Source organism: Coregonus lavaretus (genome assembly GCF_964263955.1).
Source record: "Coregonus lavaretus genome assembly, chromosome: 11".
NCBI classification, from domain to species: Eukaryota; Metazoa; Chordata; class Actinopteri; order Salmoniformes; family Salmonidae; genus Coregonus; species Coregonus lavaretus.
Window position 1 is genome coordinate 2,730,144 of NC_139998.1, and position 19,877 is coordinate 2,750,020.

A 19,877-nucleotide genomic window follows, 5' to 3' on the forward strand; every position below is an offset into this window, starting at 1 on the left:
ATGCTGACTGCAGGAATGTCCACCATAAGCCGCCTCCAATGTCGTTTTAGAGAATTTGGCAGTATGTCGAACCGGCCTCACAACCGTTGACCACGTGTAACCACGCCAGCCCAGGACCTCCACAGCCGGCTTCTTCACCTGCGGGATTGTCTGAGACCAGCCACCCGGACAGCTGATGAAACTGAGGACTATTTCTGTCTTTAATTAAGCCCTTTAGTGGGGAAAAACTAATTCTGATTGGCTGGGCCTGGCTCCCAAGTGGGTGGGCCTGTGCTCCCAAGTTGGTGGGCCACCCATGGCTGTGCCCCTCCCAGTCATGTGAAATCCATAGATTAGGGCCTAATTTATTTATTTAAATTGACTTATTTCCTTATACGAACTGTAACTCAGTAAAATCATTGAAATTGTTGCACATTGCGTTTATATTTTTGTTCAGTATAGATTCTCTAGTTCAGTGTCGCAAACCTCTCCTCAAGCACCCCCAGCCGTTCCACGCATTTGATGTATTCCAGAACTAGCACACCTGATTCAACTAATGAGGTGATTAGTTGAACAATTGAATCAGGTCTGCCATCACTGGAATACCTAAAATAAGTGGATTGGCTGGGGGTATTTGAGGAGAGGTTTGGGAAACACTGCTATAGTTGTATCCTGGAGGTCAAGTCCATGACGGCAAGACTTACTAAATAATATATAGTAATAAAGTATGAAAATGTATGCACTAACTGTAAGTCGCTCTGGATAAGAGCGTCTGCTAAATGACTAAAATGTAATAATATGCATTTTAGCAAACTCTTTTATCCAAAGCGACTTTTATCCATGCGTGCATACATTCTTTACGTACAGGTGAATTGATCCCACTGGGAACCAACCGGGATTCGAAACCCACTATCCTGGCGTTGCAAGCGCCATGCTCTACCAATTGAGCTACAGAGGACCACGTGACATGACTTACCAAATCTCTTGGTGTAGAGCATCTCCCCCAGGTTGTGCGGGGCCAGGGAGTACACGGCCAGGATGCCCTCGTCAGGGAAGCCCCGCTGGCTGCTGGGTATGAACACGGCCAGGAGCTGCCCGTCCGCTGAGATGTCACAGCTGGCGTCGTTGTATATCTTACAGTTTGGCACCAGCACATTCACAGAGGCTGGAGGGGTGGGGAATACACACAAGCACACACAATAATTCAGTACTACAGTTTAATTCTGAACAAACACTTTGTTATTCTATCCTTGTGGGGACCTAAAATGTATTTCCATTCAACATTTTCCTCACCCTAACCTTAACCCAAACCCTAACCCCTTACCCTAATTGTAACCCTAACATTAAACCTAACCCCCTAAGCTTAAAATAGACTTTGTCCTCATGGGGACGTGGGAAATGTCCCCACGAGGGAGAATTTTCATTGTTTTACTATCCTTGTGGGGACTTTTGGGCATTTTAGGTCCCTACAAGAATAGAAGAACTCACCCACCCCCCCCCACACACACCCCCCCACACACACGATGTCAATACTACAGTATAATTCTACCAAGGTAAACGCAATCAGGGTAAGCAAAAATGGCTGTTCAGACAATATGAGAGCTGGGGCTCGTTTAGGAGAATGTAACGTTACAGAATGGTCAGAGAAATGCATTATGTAGAACAGATACGACTGTCTGTCAGATAGAATATGGAATCATGGCAGCTCGATTCATTCTATTTCTACCTGCAACGTTCTGAACATTTCACATACCGTTGCTGATCTCAGGCAGGTCGAACTTGGTGAAGTCCCACCACTGCAGCCGGTAGGTTGTGTTGGCTATGTTGCTGGCCACCGCCGACTGTCCGTCCCCGATGGAGGCACCTGAGAGACAGGAGGAAAGGCATTTTGGTCAGTGGATAGAGCATTGGAAGTGAAGTAGGAAGAGGACTGTCTACCATTATTGCAGACAGCGGAAATGAACACAATCAAATGGATAACATTGAGATGTATGACAGAAGTCAACTAGTCACTTGTTGCGCACTTCAACTGTACTGTGCTGGCTTGGACATCCTCTTTTTCACCTTTGCAGAATGGTTCCACCAACTATAATTGATGGGTAATCAGGCCAGCTCAAATACAGCTCAGCTTGGCACAGTAGTAGGTAAAGGGTATTACAGTACTCTCCTCTTATAGACCACTATAATAGTGATGACATCCGTACAGGACAATTTGATCACTACCAACCAGACGCTCTATAAGCAGAGTGCACTTTAGTGAGACAATCTTGGTTATTACCTGCTAAGACCCTGTTGACAGAGGAGTGAGTGGCCAGGCCAGGCTGTCCCCTCTCGTGGAAGATCCCAGCGTATGGCAGATACTCAGGCAACAGGAACCGCCGGGGAACGAAACGCCCCAGCGAAGGAGCGGACATCCTGGCGTTGCGCGGTGTTCTGTGCCTCATCCGGTCTCCGTTATCACTGTTAAACACACACACACAGCAGTTATTGGGAGAAACAGAGGCTATTGGGAGACGTGTGGTGAAGCTAAGGGTTCAAAGTAGGATCACTGTACTCAGATCGCAAAATATATGGTTCTTATCTTTTCCAAAAAGATGGCCTGAGACATCTACTTAACCCCTTTTATCTCCTCCTTTACTTATTTGAACAGAATACCATTTTGAGGTCTGAAAACAACTGGCAAACTTTGATTGAAGAGCGTAATATCCCTTTAAAAGGTGGAATCCTTAGTTGCTACATCCATTTTTGGACTTATAAATTAATTATATATACACATTGATTATTGAAGAATATAACTTATAAATGCCTCATGAGCTTAGTTCGATTGTCATACCTCATCAGAACCTCAAATATAAGCTTGTTTTACTCCAATGTTTGTAAACATGAACTTGTACAGTGATTTTTTTGTCGACATTTAGAAAGTTCACATAGAAAACAGACACGACAATTGCCTGCTACGGTGCAGTCTTGTGTCGATAAAAACAGCTGGATGTAATGACATTATACCTAAACAATAAAACTTCCGTAAAAACCTAGAGTGAAATAAAATTAAGTGGTTGAACTGTTTCCTTTATCCATTTAGGCAAATTGTGCATTAATAAAATTGGCGACAGCCCTACCACCGATCTGTTTCAGGTCTCAGGTAGCCCAAAAAGCATGGATAGAATGAAAGAATACCTTCAATTATTCGTTTCAAATCATCATTTTATTCGAAAAACAGTTTCCATCATCATTTGTCGCAATAAAGAAAAATCCACCCCTGTCGAACAGGTAAAATGTTTGTTGATCATTAGAACATTTGTCCTATAGCTGCCGTTTTCATTGCACATGTCGCAATGACGTTGCTTTTGTCGAATACACCTGGGTCAATGGAAACCTGCGTACTGTAAATATAAACTTTGTATATCCTCAAAACATGGTTAAAAGTATAATCTTGATATCATGGATGGTCAGTCCTTACTTCGATATCTCTGTCTATGAATTTGAAAGTGGTAACATTTCTCCAGGTCCATCCCTCAGCTTTTTACCAAAACAGAGGTGGGGTGACCGCTTTGTTATCGTTTCAATTAAGGATTCTATCTTTAAGGGGTCAGGGCCCGGTTTCCCATCATTAGAACCTTCATAGGAGCATCGTTAAATCTCTGAGCTGTTTCCCAAAACCAGCGTTATTAACATTGCACTTGAAAACGCTCGTAATCTAACGCCTGCCTCAGACCACTCGTAGAACAGCTAAGTGCGTCGTTAGATGCTTTTTTTGCCCTTCCGTGTTACTTTATACACAGAAGATCTCCGCTAAACATAGAAACACACGGTTTATCCGTCTCTCTGAGACCGCCGATAACTTCAGAACAAAGTTGACTACAAATACAAAGTTGCGAATGTCTTTGCAATTTGTACAAACAAGCGACGTATAAAAATATATATTTCATGATGTGTAGCCTAACACGTGCGCAATGATGTGCCAAATCTGTGATTTAGTGCATTTTATTAGGTAAGCTTTAGAATAAGCCGCCTCAATATCTGCAGCCGTAGCTGGTAATATCTCTCTAGGAGCTGATCCATAGTCAGTATCGTGAAATAATTATAATTTTTAAGGTAAGATTTGAATGGAGAAAGCTGATCCGAGAGCAGCACTCCCTTTACATTTACATTTACATTTTAGTCATTTAGCAGACGCTCTTATCCAGAGCGACTTACATGAGCAATTAGGGTTACGTGCCTTGCTTAAGGGCACATCGACAGATTTTTCACCTAGTCGGATTGGGGATTAGAACCAGCGACCTTTTGGTTACTGGCACAACGCTCTTACCCACTAAGCATTTGATCCTATCAGTATCGACACATGCCTCAAACGACACACTTAGCGAACATTCTCTCTGCGTGGTGTTTGCCGCCAACTCACTCTAGCTCCTCAAAGTCCACGTCGCTGTTCTCCATGGCGGCCGAGGGGTTGCCAGCAGGGCTGTCCGATGAGGAGGAGAGGGTCCTCAGCCGGTTCTGCTGGTAGCGCAGCGAGCGCTGGCGGATACTGTCCCGCCTCGACAGGTACTGGATCATCCTCTGGGCGTAGTACGCAGCTGGGGACAACCTGCAGGAGAGATAACGGCAGAGAGAAGGGGTCAATGGGGGTTTACAGCTGTAGGATTCATACTAGGCTTGCAAAATTCCAGAAACTCCCCCCCAAGTTTTCAGGTTGTTAACACACCTGGACACTTAGGGAAAGTTTGTGGATATTTTCAACCTTACTCAATGGGTTTTTATCCTATCAAAGATGATACCATTTTAATTGGGGTTAAGGTTGGTACCTGGCGGGGTCTGGGTAGATAGGGTGGTCTCGGGATCCTCCCATGTCGTAGCGGGAGAGAGAGAGGAGGGAGGATTCCAACAGCCTCCTGTGAACAAACCCACCAAACAATGGATCAGCAATTAAATCTCCTCTGCAAAGGGAGTCTATTTGTTTTATACAAATACAACTATTTGGACAATATAAGTCTATCATGGAAATACTGAGTAAAGCAGACCAGTAGTCACTTGCTGTAATGTTATCGTGCCAGTGGATCACTAGATAAAGTGAGCCGAGTTGTGTTCAGTAGATACCAAACTGAAGAAAACGGTCCGAAACAGAGTGGTACTATCTGAGCTCATTCAATAAGAAATGCTCATTTTCATTTTCAGTTTCAAAATGTTTTGCTGCGGTGTGTCTTACTAAACAGGACCCTGGTCTGAGAGAAAAACACCACCGCAGAGACTACCAAGGCCTTTCTCATAACTCTACCTTCTCAGAGAGTCCTCGTCCGGGTTATCCACAGGCATTTCCTGGCTTAAGGCCTCTGGCGGTGCGTCGGCGGAGCGGCTGGAGGCGGCCTGGCGGTAGACACGCTCCCACTGGCCCGTCTCCTGGTTGTACACCAGGCCCACAGTCTGCTCCCCGGGCTGGGCAGAGGACGACGCAATGGTGGGGAAGGGCATGGCTGCAACGTGAGGGCCTGGGGAGGGCTGCAGCTCGCTGGGCTCAGGGGGCTGGGCTACCCTCCTCTCCCTCTCTTGGGGATGGGGGTGTGGATCCCGGCTCTGTGGGGATGCATGGGGATCCTCATAGGCAGGGCTGAAGGGCTGCCGCCAGGGAGAGCTGGAGCCCTCCTGGGTGGAGACAGCGGAGGTGGAGGAGGCCGGGCTGGTGCGCTCCCAGCGTTGGGAGTCGTGGTTGAAGGTGAGCAGGTTGTGGCAGGCCCGGCAGCGGTTCAGGTGGCCCCGGGAGGAGTGGGCCGCGCTAGAGGAGGGAGGGGGGTTGTTCTCGGTTAGGGCAGGTGGGGGTGGCTGGGGCTGGTAGTGGGAGGACGAGGAAGGCCCGGGTCTCACCGGGTCCATGTTGTTGTTGAGCAGCTCCTGCGTCTGCTCCTGGCCACCCTCCCCTCCCCCGACATCCCCGCTGGCGCCACCCAGCGGCGACTCCAGGTCCTGCATGCGGTCGCACTCCATGAAGTAGCGGCTAAGGTTGCACTGGAGCACGTTGCGGAACAAGGCCGGGTTGCTGCGCGTGCCATCCCAGAATGGGTGGTGCCCGCTGCTGGTGCCCACCCCTCCTCCACCACTACTTCCTCCTCTCTGATTGGCCACGGGGCTGGAGCCAGGTTCGGCGCCCGGCTGCGGGGGGAAGCCTCGTCCCTCGGTCGCGGAGGTGTAGACGGGGGACTGGGAAGAGCCGTCCTGCTGCCGCAGCACTGACAGCAGGCTGACAGAGGACGAGCTGGTCCGGGGGGGCAGCATCCCACCCCCTACACCACTCATAACCCCTCCGCTGCTCCCCCCACTTCCGGCCCCGCTCTCTGAGCTTCTCATGTTCAGCAGGCTGCGTGTCCAGTCAGGTCCGGGCAGCGGGTGGGATGGGGGTTGGTGTTGGTGGCTGGCGGGCGGGGGCAGCTGCTGGCTCAGGGGCTGGCTGGCCACGTGGGTGGTAGGCACGGCGCGGTGCAGGGAGCTGCCGGCGCTGTAGTAGACCGTGGTGAAGGCCGAGGGCCGCTGCTGGGCCCCAGTGGGCTCCGAAGGCTGCCGGGGCTCCGTACGGGCCGAGGAGAAAGTAGAGGTGTGGGGGACTGGCTGAGAGGCCACCTGGGGAGGCTCGGGGGGGACCACAGGCCTGGAGGTGGAGGGACCCTCGCCCAGAGAGGGGCTGCGGTTGGCCGTGCAGCGGCTGCAGAGGCACACCATGCCCAGGTGCTGGGTGCAGCCTGGGTAGGGCGGTCCACGGTTCTGCGATGCTGGGTACTGGCCCAAAGGCATGCTGGGGGGCTCGCCGCTGCCCTCCCCACCAGGGCGGGACGAATCCCCCCCAGCCTGCGCCCCCGACGAGCGTGATGACAAGATGTGCAGGAAGTTGTGGAGGATTGGTGTGCGGCGTACAGGCTGGGAGGGCATGAAGGAGCGCTGGCGGAAGTGGGGCATCTCCACGCTGTCCATGGGGATCTCTGAGTCATCATCATTCTACAGAACATATTAGGGTATAGTCATGTTGAATGTTTTAGGGTATTAGGATACAGCCATGTTTTAAAGGTTTTGAGAAGATTCTTTTATTTCTAGATGGCCTCACCTGCTGGTTGGTGGGGTTCACAATAGCCGTCAGAAGATTGTGCCCCAAAGGATCAAACCTCACCAACCTGAAAGAGATAGAGCTGAGCTTTTCATAAACTCAAAGATATCCTAATCATAGCATTACCATACTATTATGATACAACATTTTCACTACACTAGGGGTTGTTACATGTGAAAGGAACATAAATGTTAAGACATTTTGCATTTTCCTGACACAAATTATACATATTTAAAATCCGAAATATGTGTCACACAGAATGAAATAGAACACAATATAAATGTGTCTAAATGGTGTCCCACCTGACTCTTTCAGTCTCGCTGCCGGTTTTGACCACGGCGAAGGGCTCGGGCCGGCTCCAGTCCCAGAAGTGGAGCTCGTTGTTGGTGGCGATGAGGAGGAGCTGGGCGGTGGGGTGGAAGGTAAGCGAGGCAATGGCCACGTTGCTCTCTGTGAACCAGCTCTCACTGCCACCCTGCAGAAACAAACACAAGAAGGGGGTTTAATAGAGAAAGAAACAAGAACGGTACGGCAACACTGGATAGAAAACGTTTGCATGATGTTTACGGGACGCAAACTACTGTGATCAAGGTTTATCAACTAGACTACCAATAGCAACACGTTGAAGATGGAAAAGCTTCCTTATGACGCCTGGAGCCGCCACAAACCACTCAGACCGAGGCGAGTTCCCTGGGGGACTCCTCAACATGTATTTCTGGCGAGACTGTGCTGTGTATGAGAGTCTTACACCCTAACAGAACAATAAAATATACCTATGCAACTTAGCAAGCGGGGACCTGAAACTTGTCCTATTCATCTTAATAGGGGTCTGTGTTTTATAGAAGGCACCACTTACATGCAGGTCCCAGATGCGGACCTCTCCGTCAAGGCACCCTGAGGCCACCAGGCCAGGGATGGTGGGGTGAAAGGTCACGCACCAGGGCGTGCGGCGGTGGCCCACCAGCGAATGGAGGCACTTTCCAGTCTTCACCTCCGTGATGTAGATGTTGTGATTGACGTGAGTGGAAGCCATGAGGGTCCTATCAGAGTTGATAGAAGAGGGGGAGAGAGAAAACAGGGGCATGGAGTGAATGGTACAGCTGCTGTTGAAATGTTCAAGGAAGCCCTGCCTCTCAAATGCTCTCATGAATCCATTCATGCGGCCGGGTCAGTTGAGTTCCTTACCGGTCTGGGCTGAACGCCAACAGGAACGTCGAGCGAGGGCTGTCTGGCAGCTCCACTTTCTGTGTGAGGCAACAAACATCACTTAACGCCAGAGCCTTACATGGAGGTAGCACATTGATTATTAAAAGCAGACAGGATTTTTTAACTTATGACTTGATTCAAGTCAAATTGTGATGCATCAACTGCATATTATTCTGGATTTTGAAGAACAACTCCCAAATAGACTAAAGATGATGAAGATAAGCACAGGGCATTGTTTCCATGGTGACGAGTTACATACTGCCCCAGATCAAAACGCCTACTGCAGCAAGTGGGCAGCGAGAGCAGTGAGAGACGGATCGCCTACTACTATTCCATATCTGTCGAAAACCAAAGCAGTTTGGGCAAATCCCTTGACTGGGATAGTGGGTCTTCTTTGGCTGTTACCTGACTCTGCCATTTCATCCAGCGGACCTTCTCCTCCACCATCTGCTGCAGGAGGTGCTGCGAGCCAAAGGCCTGCGAGCCGCGCTCCCGGCTGGACAGGATCCGCACAGAGTTCCTCTGATGACGAGAGGCCATGGTTCTCCTCCCGTACAGGCCGGGGCCACGCCACTGCTCTACCACTGGCCTCAGCCTGCTCTAGGGAGAGTCACTTCTGCTGCTGCTAGCTCGCCATGCAGAGTCTAGGCTGGGGTGGCGAGGGGAGGGAAGAGAGGGCCAAGAAGGAGATTGTAGTTTAGTTGTTATGGTGGGGTAGGCATAGGTTTTGCAAAGGGAAAGAGAAAGAGAAGGAAAAAAAGAAAGGTTGCCTAGTAGTTGACTTTATTGAAAAGTAACAGAAAATAAGATGAAAAAAAAATGAAAAAAAAAAACATTGTAAAGTGGTTATCCCACTGGCTATAAGGTGAATGCACCTATTTGTAAGTCGCTCTGGATAAGAGCGTCTGCTAAATGACGTAAATGTAAATGTAAGAGTTTGACAGAGGACCACATTGAAGATCATGAGGGTGTGTGCTGTGTGATGAGGGGGCAGTTTAAGGCCTGAACTTTATTAGTAGCACAATTGGCCTAGATAGCCTATTATGTAAACTGACAGCTAGAGGAAGCATTCCCCAATGAGTGCTATGGAACTATGTAGGAGATCAGCACTAAAATAAGAACATGCAAGTTTGCAGCTCTCTGGCTAGCCTACACATGCAGCCAAAGTCAAAACCTCACATCTGGAAGGTTGCCTAAACGTTGCACTCTTTTACAATTTTGTCATATTCTGGTCACAAATTGGCAAAACACCACAGCCAATGCAAAACAGTACTGCTTTAGCACTCCCTTAACCCATAAGAGTCTAAGCCCGGGGATGGGTGGGTGGGGGGGGTGGTACTACTAAGCTATATGGAATTGTTTTAGGAAGGTCATACCAAGGATAATTTTGCTATTTGATTTTGAATTTTAAGACCCCTTGAAGTATAAAAAAAAAAACGTACTGCTGTTACAAACACATTGAATAACATATTCACTACATGGAACAGATAGTCCCAAAAGATAAATCTAAAGGAAGTTTGTTCTGAAGTGACTATCCTATATCTGAGAGATATAAGAAAGATCAGGAAATATATATTTTACATGTATTTAACCCCTTATTTTGGGCACTAAACAATCTCCATATACACTTCCATTCATTTTTTCAACTGGTACCGGGGGACCTTCAGACGAGTCTTGTAAGGCCCGTGGGCGTTCTAGAACAAAACATGTACGTGTTCGTGAGAGTCTCACCTTTACGCAGAGGGGTCATAGTTTGTAGCCCAAACTGTTCGGATACTACAGACAGAAGTTGGCAGATCGGCTAAACCTACTTCAGACGGGTCCCAAGATGCTTGTGGGGGTCGTAGAGCAAAACGGAGAACACTATTGTGTTCGTGAGAGTCATCTTTCCATAGAGGGGTCATAGTTTGTAGACCAAACCGTTCGGACGCTACAGACGGTTTTGTGAGAAGACCGATTTTTGGGATGTCTCATGGTCTGACAAACACCGCTCTAGTGCTGTCACCGCAAATGCCGAAGTGTTACATAGGCAGATGCAGTGGATTGAGACGCATCCAATGCAAAAAAAACATATCTCTAGCTTAAACTGAAGGATTTTTAAGGTAATGTTTTTATTATGCTAATCATATTTCCAGGTGGGCGAGGACATCGACCTTAGGGTTAACAAGCATTGTTTACCTTGGGCTTGGAAACCCAAAGGCATTTTAAACAAGGGGAACATATTTCCAACACTGGGGCGGGAGATTTTCATATAAACAAAGATGACAAACACAAGAGTCAGATTGGGAATACACAATCCTTGGCAGGCGGCGCAACATTATTTTAAAACCATGACGGGTGGGCCTAATTGGAATTCCAAGTAAGACAGACATCCAAATCGGGTCCAAACACAGATCATCATTGTGCTCTGGAATTTTCATCAAGTTGCTTTCCAGGACTCCAAAGAGTGGCGTTTCATAAACTCTCTCTGAAGCTTGACTTTGATGTAAATTACAACAAGATGAAACAACTGGGGTTGCTTTTGAGGCCTGTGATGTATGTATTTGTGCTGAGTATAAGTATATGGTGCTGAGTCACAAAAGCAGACTTTGAAGAGTCTGGTTATTTCTCAAAGTACGCAATGTATGTGGTTTAAAAAGCAACCCGAATACACGACACCACTTGCACTGCAAACATATTATTATATTATTACAACTCCAATACCGTTAGTCTGAGAATGCCAAGTGATAACCATGTCATGAAATTTACAGTGAACTATCTATTATGGCTAAACAATGGTGTTGTGGTTTTTATCAAGATGATGCAAACCTTTACAAGCTGATACTAAACACTTAGTCCGTATTCAAGGAATGCTGACATTTCAGCTCTACTGGCACTGACTAAACACAGGCATGGTGCCTAGGTACATGTCTTTATCAAATAGGCAACTGCAGGTTTTCGAGGTAAATGTCTGCTCTCAAATGGTCAAATAGTTTGTTAATGGTTGGCGAGAAAACAGATTAGCAACAGCAACATTTGTGACAGCTTGGAGAAATACTACATTTCAATCACATAAGAATGATCATTCTGATTGCTGAAATGCTCAACTAACAAACAAAATATTAAACCACTAAAAGTCTAAACAAGGACCTACAGTATCTTTTCAAAATAGACAGTCATAAGTGGCTGACTACCTTGGAGGTCAGCTTTAGCTTACATTGTTAACCATGTAGCTAGGCTAACTTCAAATAAGAAGTCTTGGTAAAATGATTAATATATCTAGCTAACTAAAACCAGTTTGCTTATTAACAACAAACAAGTAATTAGCTAGCTAGCTACAGTGGCTTGCGAAAGTATTCACCCCCCTTGGCATTTTTCCTATTTTGTTTCCTTACAACCTGGAATTAAAATAGATTTTTGGGGGGTTTGTATCATTTGATTTACACAACATGCCTACCACTTTGAAGATGCAAAATATTTTTTCTTGTGAAATAAACTAAAAAAACTGAACGCTTGAGCGTGCATAACTATTCATCCCCCCAAAGTCAATACTTTATAGAGCCACCTTTTGCAGCAATTACAGCTAAAAGTCTCTTGGGGTATGTCTCCATAAGCTTGGCACATCTAGCCACTGGGATTTCTGCCCATTCTTCAAGGCAAAACTGCTCAAGCTCCTTCAAGTTGGTGGGTTCCGCTGGTGTACAGCAATCTTTAAGTCATACCACAGATTCTCAATTGGATTGAGGTCTGGGCTTTGACTAGGCCATTCCAAGACATTTAAATGTTTCCCCTTAAACCAGTCGAGTGTTGCTTTAGCAGTATGCTTAGGGTCATTGTCCTGCTGGAAGGTGAACCTCCGTCCCAGTCTCAAATCTCTGGAAGACTGAAACAGGTTTCCCTCAAGAATTTCCCTGTATTTAGCGCCATCCATCATTCCTTCAATTCTGACCAGTTTCCCAGTCCCTGCCAATGAAAAACATCCCCACAGCATGATGCTGCCACCACCATGCTTCACTGTGGAGATGGTGTTCTCAGGGTGATGAGAGGTGTTGGGTTTGCGGCAGACATAGCGTTTCCTTGATGGCCAAAAAGCTCAATTTTAGTCTCATCTGACCAGAGTACCTTCTTCCATATGTTTGGGGAGTCACCAAACGTGTTTGCTTATTTTCTTCTTTAAGCAATGGCTTTTTTCTGGCCACTCTTCCATAAAGCCCAGCTCTGTGGAGTGTTCGGCTTAAAGTGGTCCTATGGCCTCTCTGATTAATGGCCTCCTTGCCTGGTCCGTGAGTTTTGGTGGGCGGCCCTCTCTTGGCAGGTTTGTTGTGGTGCCATATTCTTTCCATTTCCTAATAATGGATTTAATGGTGCTCCGTGGGATGTTCAAAGTTTCTGGATTTTTTGTATAACCCAACCCTGATCTGTACTTCTCCACAACTTTGTCCCTGACCTGTTTGGAGAGCTCCTTGGTCTTCGTTGTGCCACTTGCTTGGTGGTGCCCCTTGCTTAGTGGTGTTGCAGACTCTGGGGCCTTTCAGAACAGGTGTATATATACTGAGATCATGTGACAGATCATGTGACACTTAAATAAAGTCCACCTGTGTGCAATCTAACTAATTATGTGACTTCTGAAGGTAATTGGTTGCACCAGATCTTATTTAGGGGCATCATAGCAAATACATATGCACACACCACTTTTCCATTATTTATTTGTTAGAATTTTTTAACAAGTTATTTCTTTCATTTCACTTCACCAATTTGGACTATTTTGTGTATGTCCATTACATGAAATCCAAATATAAATCAATTTAAATTGCAGGTTGTAATGCAACAAAATAAGAAAAACGCCAAGGGGGATGAATACTTTTGCAAGGCATTGTACCAATTATTTAAGAAAACGGCTTGGTACCGCCTTAAATTTGTTTTCAATTTGGATATTGGTTTGATATTCAGAGTTTGCTCATCAATACCTCTTTGATAGAATATCCTAGCTAGGATGAATAGAGTGATACATTTATAATCAGATGACAGAGAGCAACGCAGCTACAGCGTTTGTTTTCACCATTCCATTCAGTTTTTAAAAAGTGACTTTCCATTGGTTTCGATGGGGGAATATTATGCACTCACGGCTAAGGGACCGTCTTAAAAGTGCAATCAGTTAACCTGGCATTTACTGAAAACCTACATTTTGTCTCAATTAAATGATCTAGAGATCTTAAACCAACGTTATATTTTTTTCTCACAATTACATTTTGAAATTTGATCTAGTTTATTTTTTTATGAATTTTATGCAAAATACAAGGTCAAAAAACAAATAGACCTGTGATCTTTCTCACTCATACGTAACCTACTATGTACGCTACTTGCATGTACTTGAGAGCTAAATTCACTTGTAGCAAAGTCACTGTTGATTTTTTGGTCAATTAATCATATATTTGTGGATTTTTATGTGTGCTTGGGGTTATTGTCTTGCTGGAAGATCCACTTGTGGCCAAGTTTCAGCCTATTGGCAGAGGATTCCAGGTTTTTGGCTAAAATCTCCCATACTTGGTAAAGTTCATGATGCCCATGACCAGTGGAAGCAAAATAGCCCCCATAACATCAAAGATCCACCACTATATTTTACAGTAGGTACGAGGTACTTTTCTGCATATGGTCTAAGCTCCCTCCCAATGTGTTCTCCAATCTCATAAAACATTTTAGATAAAGGCTGTGTCGATGTCCTCGCAAGTTTACTTTGACATCTATCTTTGAGATGTTTTTTTTTTAGATATTGTGTTTAACAAGTAATACAAAAAAAAACATCTCAAAAGATAGATGTCAAAGTAAATGGAACCTGTTTTCAAAACTCCAGCACCCTCCCCTTGCAAGGACAATGACACAGCCTTTATCTAAAATATTTTATGAGATTGGAGAACACATTGGGAGGGATCTTAGACCATGGACGCATATGCAGAAAAGTACCTCGTACCTACTGTAAAATATAGTGGTGGATCTTACACAGGTGCACCTTGTGCTGGGGAAAATAAAAGGCTAAATGTAACCACGCCAATCCAGGACCTCCACATCCGGCTTCTTCACCTGTGGGATCATCAGAGGGGGGAGGGAGGGGTGCTGATGAGTATTTCTGTCTGAAATAAAGCCCATTTGTGGGGAAAAACTCATTCTGATTGGCTGGGCCTGGCTCCCAAGTGGGTGGGCCTATGCCCTCCCAGGCCCATCCATGGCTGCACTCCTGCCCAGTCATGTGAAATCCATAGATTAGGGCCTAATGTATTGATTTCAATTGACTGATTTCCTTACATGAACTGTAACTCAGCAAAATCTTTGAAATTGTTGTGTTTATATTTTTGTTCAGTATAATTTCCCCAATTTTTGGAACATACAATATAGTTCAGTATTTTAATTATTAATGTAATAGTATTTTTTGCTCATTTTTATCAAGGTGCCAATAATTTGAGGTGACTGTACATATTAAATATGTGTTGAATTTCAAAAACATCTGGATATAACCTACAGAAAATAAGATCTGCATGTACATTAGTAACCAAAACAGTAACATTACAAATATTTCTAGAGAACAAACAAAACAAAACATGTACCTTTGATAAGAGGTCAAGGAGCCCACTGCACTTGATATTTAGCTTATATGGATTGTGAGCTATTGATAATTAGATCCATCACAGGAAATATTCATGCAAAATAAAAATAAAAATTTCTAATGGGCGTACCTATGGGCGAGGAAGGTCAGTGACCCAACATCAAGTGGTTGTAGATGTATATGTCATTTGAACTGGAAGCTATTGAAAATTAGATCTGTACGTGAATTAACCCTTTACACTTGTACCCGTAAAGGGGTTGAAAATGGCACTGATAACAACTTATATTACAACGCAGTGGCTATACAGTAACATTATCGTCAGAGCTCAGGCTCTGCGCTTGACAGCCCTTTCCTAACTTGAGCACCGCACGCGACAAGAAGTTGCCCCCATCCATCCCGCAAAATTGGGCACATTTTACAAATGTTTTGTTGTCTGAGTGAGGGAAATGCTGTAAAAGAAGTGGACTCTATGTATTTTGAAAGATGAGATGTTGAGGATTATAATAAATGCTACTTTGATGTAATACAAGCAAGCCAAACACCTGTGAGTCCAAATGTGCACATGGCGTCATACCCTGGATTGTTCTGAACAGAATGAGCCTGTTTGTCTATTGTAAAGAACATTTGCCGCAGAACACGCACCTGAATGCACTCATGACTCCTTTCTATGACTCCTTTCTATGCGCGTTATGATCTGTTACTCTGAATTGCCTCGTGAAAGCAATCATATTCTATAACTTAGCTAGTCATGTTGGCAATAGAACAAGCTTTCAAATGATGCCCACCTGACCCAGATTGTGATTTATAATGGGCCGTTTTTGGATTAGGTAAACACCTACAGTAATTGTGTGATTGCGGGGATGCAGGGTTTTGTTCCAAACAAAACTACAAGTGTGCTTGCTCTAGTTCCTCAGTGGCACAGCTAGGAGAGCTTAAAAAAAAAAAAAAGTTGAAGACTCTTCTTTGAGTCATAAAAGTGCATTGGAAATACTTAGGAACTGGGCACACTTGAGGTGTGTGGCCACTTGGAGACACCAGTTAGTCCTCTCACTCAAACCCTTGTCACTTTTTTGTCTTATGTTGCACCTACTCCACATTTTCAAGGAATATTCTTGAATGATCAGAGGCCGTCTGCGCTCTTTTAAGGTCCTTACTACTGAAAAGTGTCTGTTCCAGGTGCGTAGGAGTCAAAATAAGAATACTGGAAGAAAAAGACCGCACACTGTCGAAAAAAAACTGAGGCTTGAATGCAAAATAAGGATGTTTATTGAAACATAATGGTGCATAAAGAACTTATCATAGTGCAAGAAAGTGCATAAATAAAGGTGAAAACAAAACAAACGTTTCGGCCTCAGGCCATCATCAGTGTAAATTGTCAGCACACACACCTGGTTTCCATTTCAATGATAATTGCATATGACTGGGCAAGAAAATACATCAGAAAATCTATAAATCAGTACCTAGTACAATAGAATGCATGATCTAGATTATATACTAAATATACAAAAGCGGACACAGAAACATCATCAATTATTGCTTATACATAGACCATGTGAACATTTCCTCAGAATAAATCAAACCAGATTGTAAGAGTAGGGAAATAAAAATAGAAACCAGATGTGTGTGCCAACAATTTACACGGATGATGGCCTGAGGCTTAAACGTTTGTGTTTTTTGTTTTCACCTTTCATTTATGCACTCTCTTGCACTATGATATATATTCTTTGGGCACCAAGATTTGTCAATAAACATCTTTATTTTGCATTCAAGCCTCAATTTTGGATCTATTCCTTTTTCCGACAGTGTGTGGGTCTCTATTTCTTCCAGGGATATTCTTATCATGTTACTGAATGTTACTTCACATTGTGGTTTTACATCTCTATTTAACCTTGATAGGAAGCTTTTGAAAAGTATCCTTGTAAATGGTTCAAATATATCACCCTTGGTAGTTAAGAGGTAATAAAAATGTTGGGCCCTTCAGCGACTGGGGGCCATACACAGTGTGTATAATCTTCATATAGGGCTAAGGCTCATGAATGGGAATGCAGGGAAAATAGCGAACTCGGAAAGAAGCACGGCCGATGGAAAAGTTAGGAACATGTCCGAAACCGATAGCACGTCGGGAGAAGATGAGAGCACAGACGAGGAAGAAGGAAGGAAGGAGGATGTGGAACATGAATCAGATGGCGGTGGGAAAGAGGACGCCTAGTGTTGAGAATACCTCATCATATCTGTTGGGAGTATGTTTTCTGGGAGTACTGGCGCCCGAATTGACAAATTTGTTGGACGTATCCAAGATGGTGGAGAGAGGTGTGAGTAAAGGAGGTCAGGAAGATTGGCCTTGATTTTTTGTGTTTCTGCTGAACAGAAGAAGCTTGTGTTGGATCTCGGGAGAATGGATGCCTGTGCTGTGTCATGCTTTGCGCTAAGGAAAAGAGCACCTGTCAAGGGATTAATTTCTGGAGTCTCTGAGGAAGTAGGCATCAAAGTGCTGAAGAGTATTCCTGGAGCGGTTGATGCACGTAGGATGAATCGTTGAGTCGATGGCAAGAAAGAGAAGAGTTTGTCTATTCTTGTGTTTTTTTGTGGAGTCCCTCCCAACCCGAGTGAACCTGGGGTATGTGCACTTTCCTGTAAGAGCTTATATTTCCCGGCCTTTGCAGTGTAAACGGTGTAGAATGTTTGGACATGTAGAAAATGTCTGCAAGTGGAAGAATCTGAGATGTGGAAGGTGTGGAAAATAAGGTAATGGTGAATGTAATGAAGAAACTGTAAAGTGTTGCAACTGTGGTGGAAATCTTCGGAGTGCCCGTCGAGGGCTAAAGAGAATGAAGTTGACAAAGTCAGGGCCGTCCAGAGCATTTCATATGCAGAGGCAATCAAAAGGGTTGAGGGAACTAATGGTTCTTCTAAGGACTCCATTGTGTTGGATAGGCATTCACTGCAGGCTGCAGAGTTGGCCTCCCACCAGCAGGAGCCAGAGATATTACGTGTAAAGAAGGTAGACTTTGTGATTTTTATGGCAATGGTGATCAATGGCATGGCTAAAGTGGAAGGAAGATTTACATTATTGTGGATGCAGCAGAGCGGTTCCTGGGACTAAAGGATTTCTCAGGAAAGGAGTTACCATGAGGCACTGTCGCGAGCAGTGCTACCCTCTCAGGCCCAAGAGCCTGGGGAGGGAGCTATTGAAGATTTGAAGGAGTGGGAGATAGTTTTGTAAAAAAATATATATATATAAAAAATAGTGTATGTGGATTACTCAATCCCAACCTCCATTAAACCCCACCGAAGAAAAATAATGGGATTGCAACAAAAACATTTGCTTACACGCAATCACCAGTATTGCACTTTTACGATGGTCCCTAAACTACGGGAGCGCCAGAAAGCAGCATATTGCCTCAGTTAAGGAAAGAGTGCTACCGTCATCTGATCCTAGGACCTTCCGTCGGAGAGCTATTGACGATCGTACTCCGAATTGAAAGTATAAACTACTGCGGTCAGCTTGCTAATGTTAGCTAACTCAAGAAATGGTTATGAAACAACTAGAGCTAACCAGCTAGCTATCAAATGGTCAGCTAATCAAATAAACAAATGTAGCAAGCAAATATTAACTAGCTAGAAAATGCCAGAAAGCTCGTTAACTACGTGTCATATTCGGTGGACAACACACAACCAATGTGCTTTCAAAATTATAGCTAACAACCAGAAACCCAGCTAATGACTTGCAAATATTTTCTCATAGCTAACGTTAGCTAATTTGTCAGTGTGTGTATGTGGCTACCCAGGGGAAACGGCTAACTAGCTACATCAACCCGCTAAACTTGGTAAATAGCCAATACAAAAAAGCTGGTTGGTAAGTACCTAGCTAACGATAGCTAGCAATCCTAGTTGCCAGTCCCGGATATTAGCATAACTAGCTACCTAGTTATACAGAAATGTTAGAACATAGATATGAGACCTAACAAACAATCTGCTAAAAGTCTGCAGAGGCCATGGCCTACCTTTATTTCTTGTATTTTTGTTGAAATGTGTCATCGTAGGCGGACCCAACTAAAGATAGCTGAGACTAGTTAGCTAACAGTTAGCGTAGTTAGCTGACTCGCTAGCAAGCAAAAATGTACCGGGAGTACTGGCTACACTTAGCTTTGACACATTAGTGAATTTACCAATATGATTGACAAATAACAACCTATTATACTTGCGATTGATTACATTAATATCCTCTGGAAAAGCTATTTCAACATAATTTCTTGCATGGCGCTAATTCGTTGTGCTAGCTATCCGTATACTGTTTCCCAGATCAGGAAACTGTAGAAACAGGCAGTCACATGAGCAGAGCCCAGATCGTAAAGAACACAATGACTAGATGCGCTAAGACATTAATGAGAATATTATTTGCCGGTGCCTCTATTTAATAATTTTTACTCAAATGACTTGATTTGCAGTCAATAATCTGACTTCCTAATGAAAAGAAACCAACTTTATTTATTTTTTGTACTCTTATATAAATTACATTAAATAAATTGCTTTTGCTGGGAGATGTGGAGGAGTGCCCCTTTCTGTCCAATTAGGTCATTTCTGGCCACTGTAAGAACCCCTTTTGGCTCAAGAAAACTCCCAGAGGCAAAACTTCTGTATAGGCACACAAGCCATTTTCATTATCAAAAGATAAGAGGCAATGTAAAAGCCAGCTCAAACAGACACATGACTGAAATACATTTAATGTATTTTCTGCCCTGCATTTAATTTATTGCAGATTTGATCCCTGCGCGCTAGCGGTGAATATTTTGCAGAAACATAATGCTATGTTGCATATCTCACTGCTTTCTTCCATGCGCTGTGCTCTCCTGACACCATATAATCAACACTTCAACACTACAATCCCAGTAAACCCAGGGAATATGGTGTCAATAATATATATTTTTTAATCTATTAGCAAATACAAATTACAAGTGCATAACTATATCGTACTTTTCCATGAAGAACATTTTAAAAAGTATTAATCATTTTGTTGCAATGTTTTCA

The 19,877-nt window shown here is 44.3% G+C and overlaps 1 protein-coding gene across 1 annotated transcript in view; it reads right to left on the reverse strand.

The window, feature by feature from the left end:
- LOC311137050 (activating molecule in BECN1-regulated autophagy protein 1B-like) overlaps positions 1-19,140 on the reverse strand; it is a 34,898-nt gene extending 15,758 nt beyond the window's left edge. The window contains exons 1-12 of the mRNA XM_084171359.1: positions 18,854-19,140; positions 8,678-8,921; positions 8,252-8,310; positions 7,923-8,106; positions 7,369-7,541; positions 7,067-7,133; positions 5,255-6,960; positions 4,785-4,871; positions 4,382-4,567; positions 2,258-2,439; positions 1,733-1,843; positions 956-1,144 (exon numbers count right to left, since the gene is read on the reverse strand). Of these exons, the coding sequence (XP_084027485.1) occupies positions 956-1,144; positions 1,733-1,843; positions 2,258-2,439; positions 4,382-4,567; positions 4,785-4,871; positions 5,255-6,960; positions 7,067-7,133; positions 7,369-7,541; positions 7,923-8,106; positions 8,252-8,310; positions 8,678-8,812 (3,079 nt within the window). The 5' untranslated portion in view covers positions 8,813-8,921; positions 18,854-19,140. The remainder of the gene's footprint in view (positions 1-955; positions 1,145-1,732; positions 1,844-2,257; positions 2,440-4,381; positions 4,568-4,784; positions 4,872-5,254; positions 6,961-7,066; positions 7,134-7,368; positions 7,542-7,922; positions 8,107-8,251; positions 8,311-8,677; positions 8,922-18,853) is intronic.
- Positions 19,141-19,877: the final 737 nt, after the last annotated feature.